At 40.1% G+C, this 19,457-nt stretch overlaps 1 protein-coding gene across 1 annotated transcript in view; it reads right to left on the bottom strand.

The window, feature by feature from the left end:
• UMODL1 (uromodulin like 1) overlaps nucleotides 1–12,279 on the bottom strand; it is a 35,250-nt gene extending 22,971 nt beyond the window's left edge. Inside the window, exons 1-5 of the mRNA XM_077927792.1 lie at nucleotides 11,902–12,279; nucleotides 7,214–7,375; nucleotides 6,081–6,196; nucleotides 5,050–5,242; nucleotides 2,610–2,666 (exon numbers count right to left, since the gene is read on the bottom strand). Coding sequence (XP_077783918.1) covers nucleotides 2,610–2,666; nucleotides 5,050–5,242; nucleotides 6,081–6,196; nucleotides 7,214–7,375; nucleotides 11,902–12,079 — 706 coding nt within the window. The 5' untranslated portion in view covers nucleotides 12,080–12,279. The remainder of the gene's footprint in view (nucleotides 1–2,609; nucleotides 2,667–5,049; nucleotides 5,243–6,080; nucleotides 6,197–7,213; nucleotides 7,376–11,901) is intronic.
• Between the last annotated feature and the right edge of the window lie 7,178 nt (nucleotides 12,280–19,457).

Here is a 19,457-nt window from a genome sequence, read left to right as displayed (position 1 = left end):
TTGAACCATTGCTGGATCTAGGACCCCAGGGATTAGAAGAGACTCAGGAATCCTACAGACTACTGTCCCAAAGTCACAACAGCATTATCTAGTTTATGAATTGGTTTCATTTATGTAATTATGTATTAATGGTATCATTTTACGTAAACTGCCTGGCAAATTTCTACTGAACGGTGGTATGTACAATAAATGAATTGTTTGCTTTGCTGGAACTAAGGTGAATTCAGACAGCTAGTTTTCTACCCTAGGGTGACTTCTATTTACCTCACAGTGGAGATCTACACATATCCCAATGTCACAATTTTTTTCTCAGTTTGTTCACTGATACTTTGTACATGCCTCAGAAGCAAGACCTTAAGGTCAGCCCTGATGAGACTGTGACAAGCCCTGCACCTTCTAGGTCCCTGGTGTAACCATTCAGAGTACAGACTCAAGGACTTGCTATGGAAATAAGGGGGGCACTTATTGGAAATCAATTTTGTCACCTCTTCTCCCCGAGACAATGAGCCCAGCCACCTTTTATTCACAGTCGCATAAGCACTACACTACAGCATGGCCATAAACTTGTACATTCAACCGCTGAAATATACACCCAGTATATAGCGATGGAGATTTATGTTACTGCTTTATGAATGAACACTGTGTTTTATAAATGGACTCTGTATTTTGTGAATTACCTAAGAGCCACCAATAGGGAGCTCTAGAATCTGACACCTAACCAATTGGGTACTACCAAACAGTGACCTCTATTGCTGAAAGCAGGTAACCAGCAGGGAATGCTTTAGCTCAGCCTTTGTACTGTTGACTGAACACCCCCTGCTGTGCAGATAATGGAGAAAGCTCGTAAATTGTATCCCTTCTGGCATCCTGGCCAACTCTATTACGCTGGTGTAAACCCTGGTGCACCAGAAGCCCAGAATAGCAGCAAATAAAATCTGCTCATACGTCAGCAACTGATAAGACTTGTCAGCCAGCTCTTCCAAAGCCTTCCTAAATTATAAAGCTCCAAAATACAGGCCAAAAGAGAGCAGGTCTGGAAAGAGTGAAGCATAGAATGGGCACCAGCAGTGAAAAGGCCCTGTTCCATGTAGCTCCTGCCCTGTCATTTGATAGAGTGCCCACTTACCCTCCTTCTTCACATGGAATGCTCTCTATTGGAGTCTCCAGGTCCAGTACAAAGACCATAAGAAGGGAGAGCAGGGACCTTGAAGTTCCCAACAGCTTTTAATCAAGCAAGCAAGGACACAGGTCACCTTTGTCACAGTCAGGACGCCTATGTCCTGGCCAGGCCTGCACCCAATCTTGTTTTTGTACAATCTTGTTTGTCCTCAGTAACCAAAATTATATTATCAACATATACAAGCAGAAAGGTTGTTTTCCTTCATTTGCAAAGAATCGTACAAAACAAAGTGGCACTAATAAAGAAAAGTTCCAGGGTGGCAACAGATGGTGGTATCATAGCAGATACAGCTGTTGTTAGTAACTCAGAGAAGGTTTGGGAACCTTCAAGCTTCCAAGAGGTCCAAAGTTTAACCTCAGAGGATGTTGAGCCATGGTTAAATGCCATGAAGTCTGAACTGGATTCCTTAGAGAAGAACAAGACATGGCCTGCCCAGGCCACAAAAGGTTTACAAAGTTCAGTTATTGCAAAAGTTTTTCAGTGTTAACTTTATGCATTTTTTAAAATCACCATGGTATTTAACAATAATATGTCCTTTAGAGGAGAAATTGTGAATTGTATAATTTTAAATACCCATCATCATCCTTAGCTTCACTCAATTTTGTTTATAACACTCTTCCATTTTGTTCTAGTTGTGAGGGTGGATTATGGGGAGGGGCCTCAAAAGTGGAGTAGCCTAGGACCTCTCTTCATCTAAATCCGCCCCTGTTCACAGCCTATTTCTGTATACAGTGGTACCTCAGGTTACATACACTTCAGGTTACAGACTCCGCTAACCCAGAAATAGTGCTTCAGGTTAAGAACTTTGCTTCAGGATGAGAACAGAAATCGTGGTCTGGCAGCGCAGCAGCAGCAGGAGGCCCCATTAGCTAAAGTGGTGCTTCAGGTTAAGAACAGTTTCAGGTTAAGTACGGACCTCCGGAACGAATTAAGTACTTAACCCGAGGTACCACTGTACTTACATTCTGCTGTTAAGTATGGGACTTTAAATTCTGTTCAGCCCACATGCGTGGGCACCTGGTGGGATAAACTGCAATAAATATAACCTCTCCTACCTATTAAAACACATTCTACAGTTTGCACATTCAGCTGTATTGAGCAGTCATGTGGTGAGAAAACAAGTAATGCACATGCACATTCAATTAGTTTTCTTCACAGTGAAAAAGGAATTAAACGAGTCTGTGAAAAAAGAAATCTGTAATGGAATAGATGGCTGATTTCTTCATACAAGCCACCAGATGTCACTGTAGATATCAGAACTCAGGCAGACTTCAGGAGAGAAATAAAATATCCTTCTATGTTCATTTAGGACTTATTTTTTGTTTGTGTGGTGCTCTACTCCATACTGCCTCTGAGAAAAAATGAGCCAAAAGGTGGCCATGCACTATTTCCCTTAGACAAATAGTTTTAAAAAGAAAATGTAACTTACAGCATTTTGAATCCTCTGGTCTGCTGAGTTCTTGTGATGCAGATGTTGAATTTGTAGCTGAAACAGAAGAATTTCTTATTTTAAATAGAACATTGAGTGAATCTGGACCAGAGTCTGTGGCATCTAAATTAATAATAAGGCAGACAGAATTACAAAGCAATTCCCAAAACTCCCCTCTTCAGAAGTGCTTGCTTTAACTATTCATTGAACAAATGGAACCCGCAACAAAAATTGTGGCGTTTTTCTTTTCATCCATGCCCTCTCCTGTGTGTTGTTGGTAGTTTTGGCTATGTAACTGTGAGCAAGGGAAGGCTCAAATTGCTATCTGCATCAGTGGCGTAGCGTAGGTTGTCAGCACCCGGGGCAAGGCAAGTAATTTGCGCCCCCTAACCCGTGGATTTGCGCCCCCTAACCTGTGGATTTGCCCTAACCCCAGATGTTGCGCCCGGTGCGGCCGGCCCCCCCTGCACCCCCCACGCTACGCCACTGATCTGCATGCATCAGGAGTAGCCAATGTGGTGATGTTAGCTAAGGCACCCATCATCCCTGATCACTGTCTCTGCTGGCAATAATGTGTGCTTTTGCATTTGTCCATTTACACCTGCCTTTGTTTAACATTTGCCTATTTTCAGTTTAACATTTGGCCTATAGATGGGAAGTTATAATGCTGTTCATTTTACTTCAAAGAATGTTCAGATGCAGTGGGCAGCTATGTAACATATGTATTTAGCTTGACTTGGTTTAATCTTGTCTTTATGTACCCTTCCATAAGCTCATGTACTCAGGACAGTCCCTGATTAAATGCCCCAATCTTTGAAAGCAAGGCTGATGAATACAAAGAGCAGGACCTTTTCAGTGGTAGCTCTGCCTTGTTATATTTGTTTCTTAAGGCTGATGCAGACTTTAGATTTTTTTTTATTTAAAAAAACCATCCACAACCACCACCACTATATTGTGAGAAGTGGAAGCACAAAGAAGACTGTAGCAGCAGTTTTTGTGTTTAGAAAACACAGTATCTTGCATTTTTAATAATAATGGAATCAGCCCCTGCATTCTTCTATATGCCTTCATTTCAGATGCTGTACAGCTTATACCCACAAGGCCTACAAGGCTGCTTTCCCCACCCCCTTATGTGCGATATTTTGGGTTGGGTTGGTGAAGTCATAGCTACAACCTCATGTGCTTGCCACACAATTTGATTTCAAAGTGCCTGGGCAAAGGAAAAGGGGTTTACAGAGGCAAACTGATCGGGGGTGCCTGCAAACCCCTGTTCCTTTGTTTACGTAGCTTAAATTCAAACCATTGTGAGCAAAGGAAAATGTGTCACCTGGCTTCCTAATTTCACGTGATTGATAGCTGGGAAAGTGTGGGCAGTTATATCAGGGTTAGCCAGCCTCAGCACCATCTTCTGTGGTTCTGGGTGAGGCTCTTCTTTCACAACAATTTTTTTCAAAAGCATTCCCCCATCCCGCCTCAGGCTTTTGGTGCAATAAAATGGTCTGCTTGTTTAATGTTCTTTTTATTCTATGCCACTCATTTTAATTTTATAGCCTATGTGGCTTTTAATTGGTTTTAAATGGGTTTTATTGTAAAACTTCTCAAGGACTTGCTATAGCAAGAAGGGAAAAATACAAATTGAAAAACAAAGCACATTTTATTTGACCAAAATTTCCTACTACTTTATACTTTGGTAGATTGCTTAAAATGTGTATCCATTTGTATTCATTCTCAGAAGTATCCTTATGAGAACTCCTGGGTTAATACAAATTTCTTGTCTGCAGCAGACATTGAATTCTGCTTAAGAACATTTATTTCCTTTTGCTGAAATTAAATGTAAAAGAGAGGCTTTACAAACTCTTCCACCGAGCGCGCAGCTTCGGGAGGGACGCACATGGAGCGGTGAGGGAGGAAGGGGACACCCGCCTAGCCAGCCAGATCAGCCGAATCAACCCTGGCGATCAATGGGGTGACAGATGTCGCAGCCAGATCGCCCTCACATCCACTTTACAAACTTCCACTTTACAAACTTCTTGGTTTTGACACACACAAAAAAAACAACAACCCCACAGATAAAATAACATGCTAGGCCAGATCCCAAAATAGCTATTTAAATGTGAGCTAACTTTGAGACTACTTAGCAGTTGATATAAATCCTTGAGCAGAATCTTGAGAGTATTTTGTGAAGCTGGAAGCCAAAACAAAAAGGGCTTCTGGAAAGTCTCACAGTGTGAAAGAGTGGTTTGTCGATGTCACCCACACATTGCAAATTATACATGGGATCCACACAATTTCCTCTTTGGCCTAAGGATCTCAGTTCCTCATGTTTACAAAGTACCTTACAGAGGGTCCTATTTCTCATTTGTAAGTTAAGTTCATAAAGCTTTACGTAACTCTTTCCTCAAAACTATGCAAATGGCAGATATATTTAAAATGTTACAACCTTGGACAACTATGTCGATAACTTCATACACTCGCATCACAATGTCCTTCAACAAAGAAGAAACGTTTGCCAATGGAACCAGCTCTTGCAGTCCAATCAGTACCCGGGAAACCAATGTCTCTGTATAGGGTTCTGCCTGTGTTGTACGAATATGATACACTGAGACATCCAGGGGCCATAGTGCGCCAGTAATCTGTAAAAGGAAGAAACTCTTTTTATATATTACATAACTGTGTGAAACTTAAGTCATGCAATTAATCCTTTCGTGTTAAACACACATGGAGGAAATAGTACAATCAAAATTAGTCAAGAAATAAAGGCCACAAGCTTGACCCCCAAATCACCCTTGCATGGGCATCACAGTGCGTGCCTAGAGCCACTTTGCTCAATGAATGTGGCCAGTGGTAGCATGGCTGTCAAGTGCTCTGGCAGCAAGGGGTGGGCTAGCTGGCATGGTCCTGCAACTTTCTTATTCATGCTTTAAACATGTAAGGGGTTATTTTGAACCTGCTACTGAAACTCTGGGATCTTAGAAGCCAGATTTATAACGTAACACATAATAGTTCTGCCTTTGGCATGCCAAGTTTTTGCTAATTACATTCTGCACACCAAGCATTTGCTGCTTAGATGGTTGTGTAAATACTCACAAGCAAACCCTGCTTTTGATCAAGATTCATGCAGAGTAAAAGTCTGCCTCTGTGCGTTGAGAGCAAAAGGTCAGAGGGAGAGAGAATATGGGTATTTGCAAGCTTATATATTTAAGGGGAAGCCTTATGTGCCTCTTCAGGTGTATCTTGAGTAGAATGAAAAGGAATGAAAAGAAGATTGCATGCATGTACTTATAGGAGCCTATGCCTTTTAATGTGAGGAGTGCATGTGTGTTAAGGAGGAAGTACAGATGTCTTTTCTGATGATTTCTGCCTTCTCCAGTAGGTGGTAGTCATAGAACCTATTTAGGTTCTGTTGCACCATTACAACAGAATCAACAGAAGTGTATGTATTAGAATGAAGACTACTGTATTTATTCATACCATAGAGTGCAGAAGCCGTGAATGATTCAGAAGTTTTGGATCCACTCTTTTTAACTCATCAAAATCCATTTTCACCAGGACTGACACGTCATACCAGTATCTTGGCACTGTTTGCTCTGGAATTGAAGAGAGGAAGAGAGGAAACCATTTATATGGAGCGTTAACATTATATTAATGGAAAAGTTTTCAGTTATCACAGTGGACTTTTCATTTACAACAGCCATATTTAATCTGCTCAGCAAATCAGTGATACATCCTTCTGATTTCTTAGTCTCAACTATTAAATGATTATCAAAAGTATAGCTCCTGAGCAATCATGTACTGTACTGTATTTGTTTTGGATTCTATAAACCTGTTTTAATTCTTTTTATTGGCTTTTCAAAGTTCCACCTAAACATACATTAAGACTGGAATTCTATGCCCTGTGGAAATGTCCCATTGACGTGAATGGGACTTATTTCTAAGTAAATATGCATACAATTGTTCTATCACCCTTTCAGTCTTTCAAGTGTTCAGATCAGTGACACTCTTCTAAAAGCTAAAAGCTAGAAGGAAGGCTATCTGAGAAGCATAATCTTTTACTCACCCAGTTAAGGCAAATTTGTTTCCCTGTTAAATAAATTAGGAATTAGACTTTGTGTTTCTACAGACAATATGATATGGCCTTTTCCTTCCACCACCATACAAAACTATCCCATGCATGAGTACTCAGAAGACCCAGGTAAGTGTTTACATAAAACTGCAACCTTCAGTAGATAAAGGGCTGTTTTTGCTGGAGGGAAAGGCCACAGACACATGAATATTTCAGGTCCCTTCTAGAAATTTCCTTGTGAAAGTATAAGGGTTAACAAACTGCTTGTTTCCTAAGAAGAAGGCCTGTTTTCCCTTTCCAGTGTTCTGACCAATGTATGCAAAGGCATTGGGATGACAGACAAGCACTAGCCTTGCATAAAATTACAATGCCTATTATTAATAACAAATACAATTGAATAATGTTAATGATATTAGTCTACCTACATCGAGGCTCTGACTGCCCTGCATTGTTGCACTGTGTGCACTCTAAGGCATGCCTCACCACAACATTTCTGATCACAGACCTGTCAGAAGGCGGCAAATGTTGGTCAGTACTGTACCTTCTGATACAGGATCAGAACAGCCAGTGCCTTTTGATGTCTCGCAGCATTTTTTATGTTCTGGACAATCCAAATCCAATGTGCATGAAATATTTAACGCTTCCATTTCCTTTGCTGGACAGGCACCAGGTCTTGAGGCAAATTCACTGGAACTGTTTAGGGCTACAGAACAAGACATTTAACAACAAAATTTGCATCTACTGGCAAGGATTTAAAGTTCTACTTTAGGCATGTCCAAGAGCTTGAGTATGGCTTAGCAGGATTTTTTTATTCCTCTCTTCCCACCACACGTACACATGCACTGCTTACCCCACCATGCCATACCTCAAGATGCTATTGAATGTCTTTCTTTGGAGACTGGGGAGGAGGACTATTAATCAAGAAACTCACTGAGTACTTTGGATCTTAGCCAGCATTTGTTTTCATTAAAGCTATATTATCTTCCTCATAACAACACTGGATACAGCTTGGACAGCTGCTCCTTTGGGAACAACATCATACATTTACGACACATTTAACACACATAGCTTTCTCCCAAAGAATCATAGGAAATGTAGTTTACCCCTTAGGGATGTACAATTCTTGGCACCCTTAACAAACTACACTTCCCATGAATCTTTGGGGGAAGCAGTGGTGGACTTTGGGCCCTCAAATTTCAGCAACACTAAAATTCGGCACCCCCACCTCCTCACACCGCTCTAAAGCGTTGTTTTGGTGCCCCCTGCAGCGGGCTGCCCAGTGCGACCTCACCAGTCACGCCTAAAACCACCTCTGAGCAAAGTCATGTGTTGTAAATGTGTGGTATAGCTGAGAGGAAACAGCAGGTGTCCAAGCTAAATAAACATGCCTGTAGATCCAGCCTATGTAATCTGCAAATGATGGCACAAACATGTAACAAGTCACAGCCACAAAAGTACCCTGAAAAATCAGTGCAAGGAACCGGGTTGTGTACCAGTTCTGGCTCAGAGCCATAGAAAGCATTAATCTGAAATGTCAAGGTCTTCATTCTTACATCAGCCAAACACAAAGACAGACATCCAACATGTCCCTGTCAAAGTCTATCAAGCTATAATTGTTATACGAGCAACTCCCAGAGCGAGCCATCTGTCAAGCAACTGCTTAAAAGGTGGGAATCAGTTGACATGTTCCTTTGGTGAGTAGAAGCCTTCCTGATTTACTCACAAGGGTGGCAAAAATGTGTACAGTATACATGCATGAAAGCTCCATCATAACTAATAGAAGGAGAATGGAATGACAAAGCCCTTGTAATATTTATTGTGCTTTATTATTTATTTTTAGAACTATTTTAAATCTGTAAATTGCCTTGAAAAACTTTAGACCATCAGGGTTAATGTTACTGTTTTTGATGAAGAAAAACAGAGTGAATATTCATAAATATCTGATCAGATTTCCTATATAAACCACCCAGAGAGAGAGAGAGAGAGAGAGAGAGAGAGAGAGAGTGTCACCACTTGCTCGTCCATATTTTTTGAGGCTGATGTATTTGTTGCATGTCCACTGCTGGTCTCCTGAAAATCTCCTATAATATTGTTATAGGTGAACCATGTCTATCCAGTGGATATGCATCAGAAATCCATAGCTTCCTTGTGAGCATTCACTCTCCCTATGTGTTAATTAATTTAGCAGGATTTGCAGCACTAGTATAGTATTTATGTACCAATAGCCCATGAGAATGAGACACTGTACACAGATAAAAGATAACACAGCCTTGCCTACAAGCTTACAGTTTAAGCAAAGCATATGTTCCCTATTCTGACATTAGAATGTGTGTGTGGAAGCGCAGAGCGGACAAACAGGAAACTTATCTGCTACATAAAGTGTGAATTGGTCCTTAGTCTGCCATCCAAGCAGAAGTAAATTATGGCTTCCAGTGGGATTGGAGAAAATGTATCAAGGGAAAATTCTCACCGAAGAGCCCCACAGAACTCTGAGCTCCAATCACTTAGTCAAACTAGCTTTGTCTGGGTTCTAACATAAGAGAAAACATTAACCGTAGTTTAGTGACATGCTGTTAATTCATCTCACTAGTTGTCAACTTCCTCTTTTCATCATTTATTTAAGACCATGTCTAGACAGTGCATTACCATTCACAGAAGCTGTGACTAAGGCTCTGAGGTCTAGAAAGAACGGTCTGAAGGAGACAAATGAAACATGCGCTGCTGAGGCTTAATGGGACAGCCCTAATGAGTAAGAAATTCAGAATTTAGAAGGCTTCTTTAACCTAATGACAAGAAGAGCTTCTGCTCCACCAGGACCCTAGGGCAACTTCTGTCTAGGTGCCTGCCCACATTTAGAGTAGAAGCTCATGTCACGGAAGTTCTTAATTGTCTGATTTGGGGGGTTGGACTAGATGACCCTACAATTCTGTGACTCAGAATATAATTTTGTTAAGCTTGTAATGATGAGCTAGCTTATGACTCAGCCAGCATTTCTCTCAGATGCTCTTCTCCAGCTAGAAAAGATTTTGCACATGTACAGTCAGCATTCAATGGACCACACAAGCCCAGCTGTTTTGTAGGTACCTTTGCAATACAGTCGTATCTCAGGTTACATACGCTTCAGGTTACAGACTCCACTAACCCAGAAATAGTACTTCGGGTTAAGAACTTTGCTTCAGGATGAGAACAGAAATCGTGGTCTGGCAGCGCAGCAGCAGCAGGAGGCCCCATTAGCTAAAGTGGTGCTTCAGGTTAAGAACAGTTTCAGGTTAAGAACGGACCTCCGGAACAAATTAGGTACTTAACCCGAGGTACCACTATAGTTATTGCTGCACATGACTGCAGCTCTTTTGCTTACTATGAAATGACATTAACAATAATGACATATTCTTTGTAGGCAGATTCACAAAACACATTTTATTTTTATTGCCAAGCCCCTAATTTCACTGGCCAACTGCTGTAAACTATGTGACCAGACCACCTTACTAAGCTTCCATTCATTTGATAAACATTTTCTTTATTTGGATCAATTTGTTTCTACCAAATAAGACAATGTTTTATTGTCCACAACATTCTCATGTTCCCAAGTGCAATTGTTTGAGGGGGAAGCAGTTCAGTTTTCAAGCAGCTGTCCACCATCACAAGTGCTGGAAACTTCCGTTCCCAGGGAGCAATATGACAATACACATATATGTTTGCAGAAACACAAGAGTGTCTGCACCAGTGTTACAAATGGAGATGAGACTCCTGCAAAATAAAGGAATTTTCCCCAGATCACTTCCCTCCTTCCCCCTTCTTCTTCTTCTTCTTCTTCTTCTTCTTCTTCTTCTTCTTCTTCTTCTTCTTCTTCTTCTTCTTCTTCTTCTTCTTTTCCCCCAGATCACTTTTCAAGAAAACTTGGAATCACCAAGACCATTCTAAACTGAGCTTGGGAGTTTACCCATTACTATTTTAGAGGTGAGGGACATGGGTGGCGCTGTGGGTTAAACCACAGAGCCTAGGACTTGCCAATCAGAAGGACGGTGGTTCGAATCCCCGTGACGGGGTGAGCTCCCGTTGCTCGGTCCCTGCTCCTGCCAACCTAGCAGTTCGAAAGCACGTCAAAGTGCAAGTAGATAAATAGGTACTGCTCCGGCGGGAAGGTAAACGGCGTTTCCGTGCGCTGCACTGATTCGCCAGAAGCGGCTTAGTCATGCTGGCCACATGACCCGGAAGCTGTACGGCGGCTCCCTCGGCCAATAAAGCAAGATGAGTGCCACAACCCCAGAGTCGGCCACGACTGGACCTAATGGTCAGAGGTCCCTTTACCTTTACTATTTTAGAGGCAGGCCTCAGAATAGTTCTCTTAATTTATTTTGCCTTCATAGATGCTAAGGCAGGGATGTGCTAACCTTTCATGTAAAATATTCTACTTCCTTTTCCTTGATAGATTATTTTGATCGAAGGGCAGATTGAGATACAGCGCTTCCTTATTCAGGCTAATGGAAATTTTGTTCCTACAGAATATGTTCTGCTTTGTGTTGCTGCTTAGGTGTGCATTTTTGTTAAGTACTAAATAAAAACCATTAATGGTGATGATGATGATACTTTTTTAAAAGATCTTTGAGTTAATATGAGCTCAGTGATAACAGAAGTGAGTGAGTGTTACGCGACACATACAAAATGCAACACATCTTTTGGATATGATTATCAAGCAGGTAACAACAAAATGTCCACAGCCTAATCTGAAAGCAGGTTGTCTTTACTAAGTCTTTTCAATTAAAACAGAGTTTAGATACAAATGGTGCGCTGTTTTATACAGATCTATTTGAACCTCAGCTGCCAGAGCAGTAATAATTTAATAATTGATCTGACCTGTGAACACTTCCCCTTAAAATAGCTGAAACCCACAGGTTTCGTTGAGACTTGTTCATACACAGCCTGAGCATGAAGATTACCTATGCGCTGATAGTTCACCCAAGAGCAAGCTTTGGGCCCCAACAGCTTCCCTCATGACACATATAAACTGTAATGATTACTGTGGCTGACACACAGCCGCATAAAAAGAGCCTATATGCAAAAGTCACAGTTCTGTTATAGGTTAAATGTGTACAAAGCTAACTTGTCTCATGTCCCACTGTGTTGAAAGCCCACATACCCAGACTAGACTGACTCAAAGCTGCATCTGCAGGCATTCTAGTGTTGTATTTTTGCAGTTCTTCTAATTTTCATTTTTCATTGAATACTTACATAAGGCACAGTAGAGACCAACTTGCTCATATCCACTGCAACAATCTGTCAGATTCATACTCTCTGGGACTGTGACAGGATGATATTCTTCGTTGTAGTAGGTTTTGGTGCAAGTCCTCCACGGAATCCACCCTCCACATAGTGTTTCCTTTTCATACGACTTTCGATAGGCAACCATTTTGTTCACATTTTTGTCTATAGTATAATTGCATAAATGGTAGCTCAGCAAGGAGAGACCTTTCTCTAGAGAGAAAGACAGAGTGATATAGGAATTAGTGACACAGTAGGTGATTTTTCAAAAGCACTCACCTATCAATGTACTTGGGAACAACTGCAGGTGACCAGCCACTGTTTTGTTATTGGGGTGTGTGGGTGTGTGGGTGTGGGTGTGTTCAAACAGATTAGGTTGGATCCAGATTTCCCATCATGCTTAAAGTACAGCCAATGGATTTCAGTTGATTTACGGTAAGAATGAGTATGTCTAGGTCTAATCTATTTTTTCATGTCCTCTAATAAAAAATTCAAAAGATTTTAGTAATCTGGAGATCCAGAAGACAGACAGCCAGGCCGATAAACAACAAGTGCAAGAATTAATGTAAAGATAGAAGTAACTTTAAACATTTTAAATCTTTATTTAGTTCTATTTCATGTGTTTGAAGGAAGAGTAAATTTTCTTTTAACTTGCTTTCCGTGAATGAAGTGGTATTCTATCTCTAATGCTAAGCAATGAAACTTAGGGAAGTTTTTAATGTTTTGTCGCTTTATTATTATTAATAATATTCTGTTGGGAGCTGCCCAGAGTAGCTGGGGAAACCCAGCCAGATGGACGGGGTATAAATATTATATTGCCAAGTCTATAGCAAAACGGGATCTCTTGCAACTATGTGTACATCAATCAGGAAGACTGGGAGGAAATCCAAGTGTGATAAGCAATCCTATACATTGGCTAAAATCCTGTGTTATTATGTATTGTGTTGTTGTAATGTTGTTGTTATTGCTGCTGATGCTGCTGTTATATTTATTCAAAATCTATCCCACCTGTCCTACAGCCTAGAGTTCAGAGCATAGAGTTCAGTACTCAGAGAAGGACAATTCCCCTGTGTAGAGTTGCTAAGGACAATTCAGAAAATGTTTACAAATTAGCATTTACTGCTCCATAGCTTCCAAACACAAGGATTAGACTGCCATTAAACTAATTAAAATGTGTTTTGTTGGATGGATTCTTTTAACCAGCTACAAGCTGAAATTTCCAGTATGACCGTAAGAAGGTGATTACTAGGTTTATTATTATGGACTGATTATCACCTTGGCAGTACTTTTTCACCTGTGCAAGCAAACATATTCCTGAAAATTAAAGTGCTATCCCGTCAACTAGCAATAGCAGAAAACTTGCAAGTTTGTAACACAGATTATTTGCTACAGGAATATATCATGATTCTTGGAAATATTGCTTTACTACATCCATTGGAGACTGTGACAAAGGTTATGTGAATCAATTGTCTTACAGTCTTGCAATATTGTTCTTGGGTAAAAAAATATCTATTCAGTAGACTAAAACTGCTAACAATGTGTGAAGACAGCAGGTAAAGTAAATTACACATGGCATACTTAATTGGTTAAATAACATGATATATATACTGTGGCAGGTAACCAGTGGAAATGTGGCATGCGAAAGAAGTCCACCCCTTTGGGGTGATGCCAACACCTTTTTACCCTTCTTTTTCCCTATCCGCCTGTTTTTCTTTTCTCCTTTGTCATTTTGTTATGAATATGTTTATGCAAAATTCAATATTTGGAAGGCTACTGCAGAATGTCTGGGAATAAAGTTATGCACACTAGCTGAGGATTCAAAGTCCCCTTCACTTTTTAATGTTGGGACAAATTAAGAATAATGAGAAGTCAGGCCTCCTGCAGCAAATAGCAGCTCAGGGCACAGTGTTATTCAATAGCCTTATAGAACAGAAGCATGGGTGGGAGAGAGAGAAGCGTGTAGCTTCGGTTTTCTTTCTCAAAATCTTGACATTCTGAACCAATGATACTGATTACACGACCGCCGCCACCCCACAGGCTACAATCTTATAGGATTCATAGTGGCTACCACTGTAATGAAACTACTGGTTTTAAATTCAGGTAGGTAGCAGTGTTGGTCTGACGCAGTTGAAATAAATTTTTAAAAATTAAAAATTGTCCAGTAGCACCTTAGAGACCAACTAAGTTTTTAAGGTATCTGAAGAAGTGTGCATGCACACAAAAGCTTATACCCAGAACAAACGTAGTTGGTCTCTAAGATGCTACTGGACAATTTAAAAAAAAAAATTACGGGTTTTAATTTATTCAGAATGCAGCTGTCTGCAAAAGCTTTCAACTTTTAAGGACACACTTTTAGAACAGCAAATATTTCTAATTATTCAGAAATCATAGCCCAGCCTAGATGATAAGGGTGAATAAGAAATTAAACCAATGTTTAAATATAGATCTGAATACAGTGGTAGCAGAAGAGCTACACAGTCTTATTGTTCCTATCCATGATTAGGCTAAACAGCATGGTGATCACTTGAGGACTGTATTCTGGGTCCTTTCATGGTTCTGTTTTAAACCAACTGTTTTAAAAACAAAGGTCAGTACACACATTTGCAGGTGCAACATCCTTCACTCCCATTTATCACATCTCTTGTTAAAAGCCTCTCCACAACTGATCTAGCCAGTCTTGCTTACTCACCACTGCCCTAATCGAGAACGGGATCACAGGACTCCAGAGCTAGAAACAGAACTGAAAAACCTCCACATCCACAAATTCTCAGAGAATTCTGCAGAGGCAGTTTCTCTGGTCTATAGTTTACATAGCATAATGACCCTGGTTGGCACCTTTTTTAAGGCGCTTCATGATAAAAAGCTGCTTCACTTGCCACCCAGAATCCTATATCCAAAAGACACCAAGCACTCCTGAGAATTTTAAATCCATAATCGCCAATGAGCTAGGATGAATCACAAGAGTTGTCCTGAAAATATATGGTCCCCGAGGTAAAAGTAGATTTTTTAAGAGCAATGTTCAGTGCAGCGTCCAAATTAAAAATAAATGTGAAACTACGTAGGTATCAGTAAAGTGTTTTGCTACTTGCCTGTAAAGGTGTTAACTGTTCTCTGCCCTGTAGTGGTACACAGAATGAAGACGGACACAGCAAGGATCCTAGCCACTGAATTAAAGGTCCTCATCGTTCTTTGCAATATCATTGTTCCCAGGGAACAAAATAGCAGTTGGTTTTACATCCAGATTTTAGGAAATAAAGCAGAAATGCCCTCGTTTTTCTCCTTAGTGTACAGGTAAAGTGATTGGCCTCAGAACAAAGAGAATCTAGGCAGTACCTTGCCTGTGGAGGTTCATTAACGCTTTCCCCACGGAATGCTTGCATCTCAATTACTAATCCTGGTCCTCAGCAACCTGATGTAGTCGCTTGCAGAATAACACCCTGATTAAATCTCACTTATTTGTAGCCAGCTTCCACGAAAGTCGACTGGTCTTAAAAACAAGTACATGAGTATAGCATGGGGTGGGGGGTCAGCACGATTAGAGGGTAGCTCCAACCCCTTGTGAGAGAAGCAATGGAAGCTGGGGTGTAGTCTAGATTGAACTGGGCAGAGGGAAGAGACTTCTTTAGGGGAGAACAGGAGTAGTTAAGAGTCAGAGGGTGAAACCACCATCATGTTTCATCATGGGGAACCTGTGTGCCCTTGAGGGCCCCACTCCTTTAGGAGGGAGGTAATCTCTGGGGGGTGCATGTTGGCAGAGCCAATCCCTTCTCTCTATCTCTGTCTCTCAATCTCCTAGTCTCTCTCTGTGCCCCCTCCTTTGTTCTAATCTGCTCCCTGAGATTAGGGGAGCGTGGAATGAGCAAGGGAAGAATGCGTGGCTCTGAAACATGCTGCAAATGTCTTTCTGGATAAAAGCACAAGAAGAAAGATCACCTCAACAGTATCATCTGAATTACAGCTGAAAAATAGCACACTGTGTGTGATTAAATGGAACAGAGGACTTTTAGCAGAGCTGTTTGAAGTTAGACCTGGTAGGACATGAAGGTCGTGTGGCAATAAGATGAGAACTCCTGTTATGGACAGGAGTTCATATGCAGCACCAGTCCCTGTTTGGTTTTCTTAGCCTTATCTACCTTTCATTTTAACTTCTACAGCATACACAAAGTATTTTGGTTTTCCTTGTAGGATTAGTCCTATTTGCAGCATTATATGCACGTTCAAATTCTGTGCTGCAAGTGGTCTCAATCAAAGGATAAATGAATTTGATTAAGCAATGTTTCCATTTACCTTTAAGAGGAGCTTTCATATCCCCTGAGGATGTGATTCCCCCCTGGCTACGGTTACTATAGTGAATGTTTCAGTGCCGTGGAAACAAGTCAAAAGAGGTTTTCAGTGAAGGACTCAAAATAGATTTGCCAGCCATTTTGGACAACAGAAAATATTTTCAACACCCTTTTGCATAATTTGTCAGATGGGGGATTTTCCTACCCTTTGGGGCATTTTTTACTTCTTGGATATGGTTGGTAATCTTTTACTTTTGTCTTAATTTTCTAAAAATCTGTTACATTCTGCTCAATTCACACCTCAGATTCCTTCTCATGATACCCAAAATATTTGAACCTTTCCTTCCATTCCCTAAATTCAATTGTCCCAACCATTTCTATTTTCTTCTCTCTGCTTCATTTCTTTATGTACACTTATTTGAATACAAAGTAAAATGAAATTCATCCGTAAAGCAGCTTCTTGTTTTTGGTTGTGTGGTTTGTTACTGACCACTATTTGCTGGTAACACTAACTGTAAAAAAACAAAACTAAACTTGAAGATACAAAGTTGTAAGCGTTGGTTGCTTTGTTTTATATTTGCACCACTCTCTGGACAAACCCACCTCTGTGATCTCCTCTAGACCATCCTGATTAGAATTACTGAGGATTAAGACAGACCCAATATGGCTTGCAGGTGTCAGATCCCTGGCTGCACACCTACCCACCCACCCCCACCAGAAAAGGAAGTACCCAGAGTAGCAGGGAATAATACTTTTTCTTCTTGAAGTGAAAGGTGGTGTAAGGTGGATTTGTTGAACTAAAACTGAAATGTTGATATTAAAATAACAGGAACTTGTCCATTCAATTAAATGATATCAGCTGTTGAAGAACTGAATATTGCTGTTCATTATCCTGTTCTGTTGTGCTGTAGACTACAGAATGTAAAAGAAAAGAATGCTCTGAAATGAGCAGTATTAATGGACAACCCATTCAGAATCTGCACTCAGACCAAAAACAATACGGCAAACTCATTCTTATTTCATGTATCCTGCTTGTGCCATCTCACTCCATCACAGAACCTCCCTCCTGGAAGCCAGTAGCTGGGTTCTAAGGCATGTCACACCCCACCACTGCCCACTGTCCAGCAGTCTTAAGAAGATGGGACATCCCTAGTTCAGGTACCCAAATATATATTTTTTTTCATCAGTGAGTTTGAACTGCGCTGTCATATTACCCCTAACTAGCTCCAAATGTGTTAGGCAGATTCTATCATTATGAAGCAAATAGATGGAGAAGGATGAGTTCATCTGTTTTGGAAGAGCAATTGTCTGTGCCTTGTGATCTAGCCTGCATCCTTAACACATGGCCCATAACTGCATAAGTTCATTAAGCTGATCTGAAAATAATTTTGGGTATGTTTGTAGTATAATTGCTGGACTATGATGTACATGTGTTTGGCAGGGAGGGCGGGAGGTATGGATAACTGGAGATAGCGAGAAGCAGTGGAAATGTAAATTAAGGGAAGCATCTGTAATGTTGGACACTGAGAAGACATGACCTTCTCTAAATGACCTTGCATCTTCTTCTGCGCATGTAACTCAAGGCTCTGACTTTAACAAGCCATAACCTGCACAGCTCCCATAGCACCTTATTAACTTGTTTATCCTTTCCATACTTTTGCATTCAAGTAAAACATGTTACATAATGATTATAAAAACAAAATCAAACATATATGTGCTTTCAAATCAGTATATTTATAAAGTGTCCATTTACTATGGGGTTTTTTATATCTGTAAAAAACAACAACCAGTATTTTTTTGTTTTATACATGTAAATACCCAAAGGCAGTGTGACACCAACAACTGAATTTGGAATAGTTTCATTTTTCTCATGTGGGTGATTCACTTGCAAAGAGCTAATGTTTTAACATTCTATGAGCAGAGAGAATGCTAGAATAAAATCTTTATCCATGATATGCTAGCTTTCTTTTTTTAAAAAAAAAAGATATTTATTAAAGTTTTCCAATTTAATACAATAAAAAAGAATCAAAAAGAAAAAAGCAAAAAAGTTTAAAAACACATAAAGTTCGCAATGCTTATTTTTCAATAACATATTTCCCTGACCTCCTCATACCTCCCCTTCTTGTATTCCAATTCAAATTGTTAGTTCAGCAAATCCTTATCAGTAATTTTTAACCTATTTCTATACCCCCTTTTTTTCCCCATATCACTCACAACATTACAGCTAAAAACCTCTTAGTTTCTATCCGACATCATTCAACATTCATTAATTTTACAATATTTCTGTAAATAGTCCTTGAATTTCTTCCAATCTTCTTCCGCCGACTCTTCTCCCTGGTCACGGATTCTGCCAGTCATTTCTGCCAATGCCATATAGTCAATCATCTTCATCTGCCATTCTTCCAGAGTGGGTAAATCTTGCGTCTTCCAATACTTTGCGATGAGTATTCTTGCTGCTGTTGTAGCATACATAAAGAAAGTTCTATCCTTCTTTGGCACCAATTGGCCGACCATGCCCAGGAGAAAGGCCTCTGGTTTCTTCACATGATATGCTAGCTTTCTACTCGCAGGGAGCGGTTTCGGGTTTTTTACATTTTGAGGACACACACAAAATAAGCCTAAGGTTTTCTCTTTAAAGCCTTCTGAATGTTATATGCACAAACCTTTTACACACTACAATCAAGATAAATGGTGTTCCATTACTATACTGCAAGTCCTGCCAAGAAAGCTAATCCCTAAAGCCTTGTTAACAGGAAAATAACAGCTGTACATAACTACTATACTAATGAAGAAAAAATGTTTACAATTACCATTTTCATTGACTTTTTTTCAGGGTGTGTGTTTGACTTCTCTACACTTATGGTATGAACACTGTTTTTAAAAAAATAAAATGGAATTTTTGCTTTGAAATTTTAGAATTTGTACCTCAGGAGGGTTTTGATAGTTCAGTATACTACAAAAAATAAACATAAACCAAAGGAAGTTTGGTAGACCTTACTCAGAAGCAGTTCTACTGAATTCAACATTAAGCATTTTCAGATTGTACAGCAAATCCTGTTTGAATCAACAGGATTGTATATGTCCAGATCAATTTTACTTCAATAAAATTGCAACATAGCTAATTTTCTTTAGATTTCATCCATCTCTGAAATACTCTGCCATAATTCTATGCACATCAACTCAGATGTCCACCGAGTTAATGTGTTACAGATGGAAGACAGTCTCTAAGTCTCAGTTTGTTTT

This window comes from Podarcis muralis, chromosome 4, assembly GCF_964188315.1.
Source record: "Podarcis muralis chromosome 4, rPodMur119.hap1.1, whole genome shotgun sequence".
NCBI lineage: Eukaryota > Metazoa > Chordata > Lepidosauria > Squamata > Lacertidae > Podarcis > Podarcis muralis.
The sequence above is the reverse complement of the archived record's forward strand: the minus strand, read 5'-3'. Positions and strand labels throughout refer to the sequence as shown.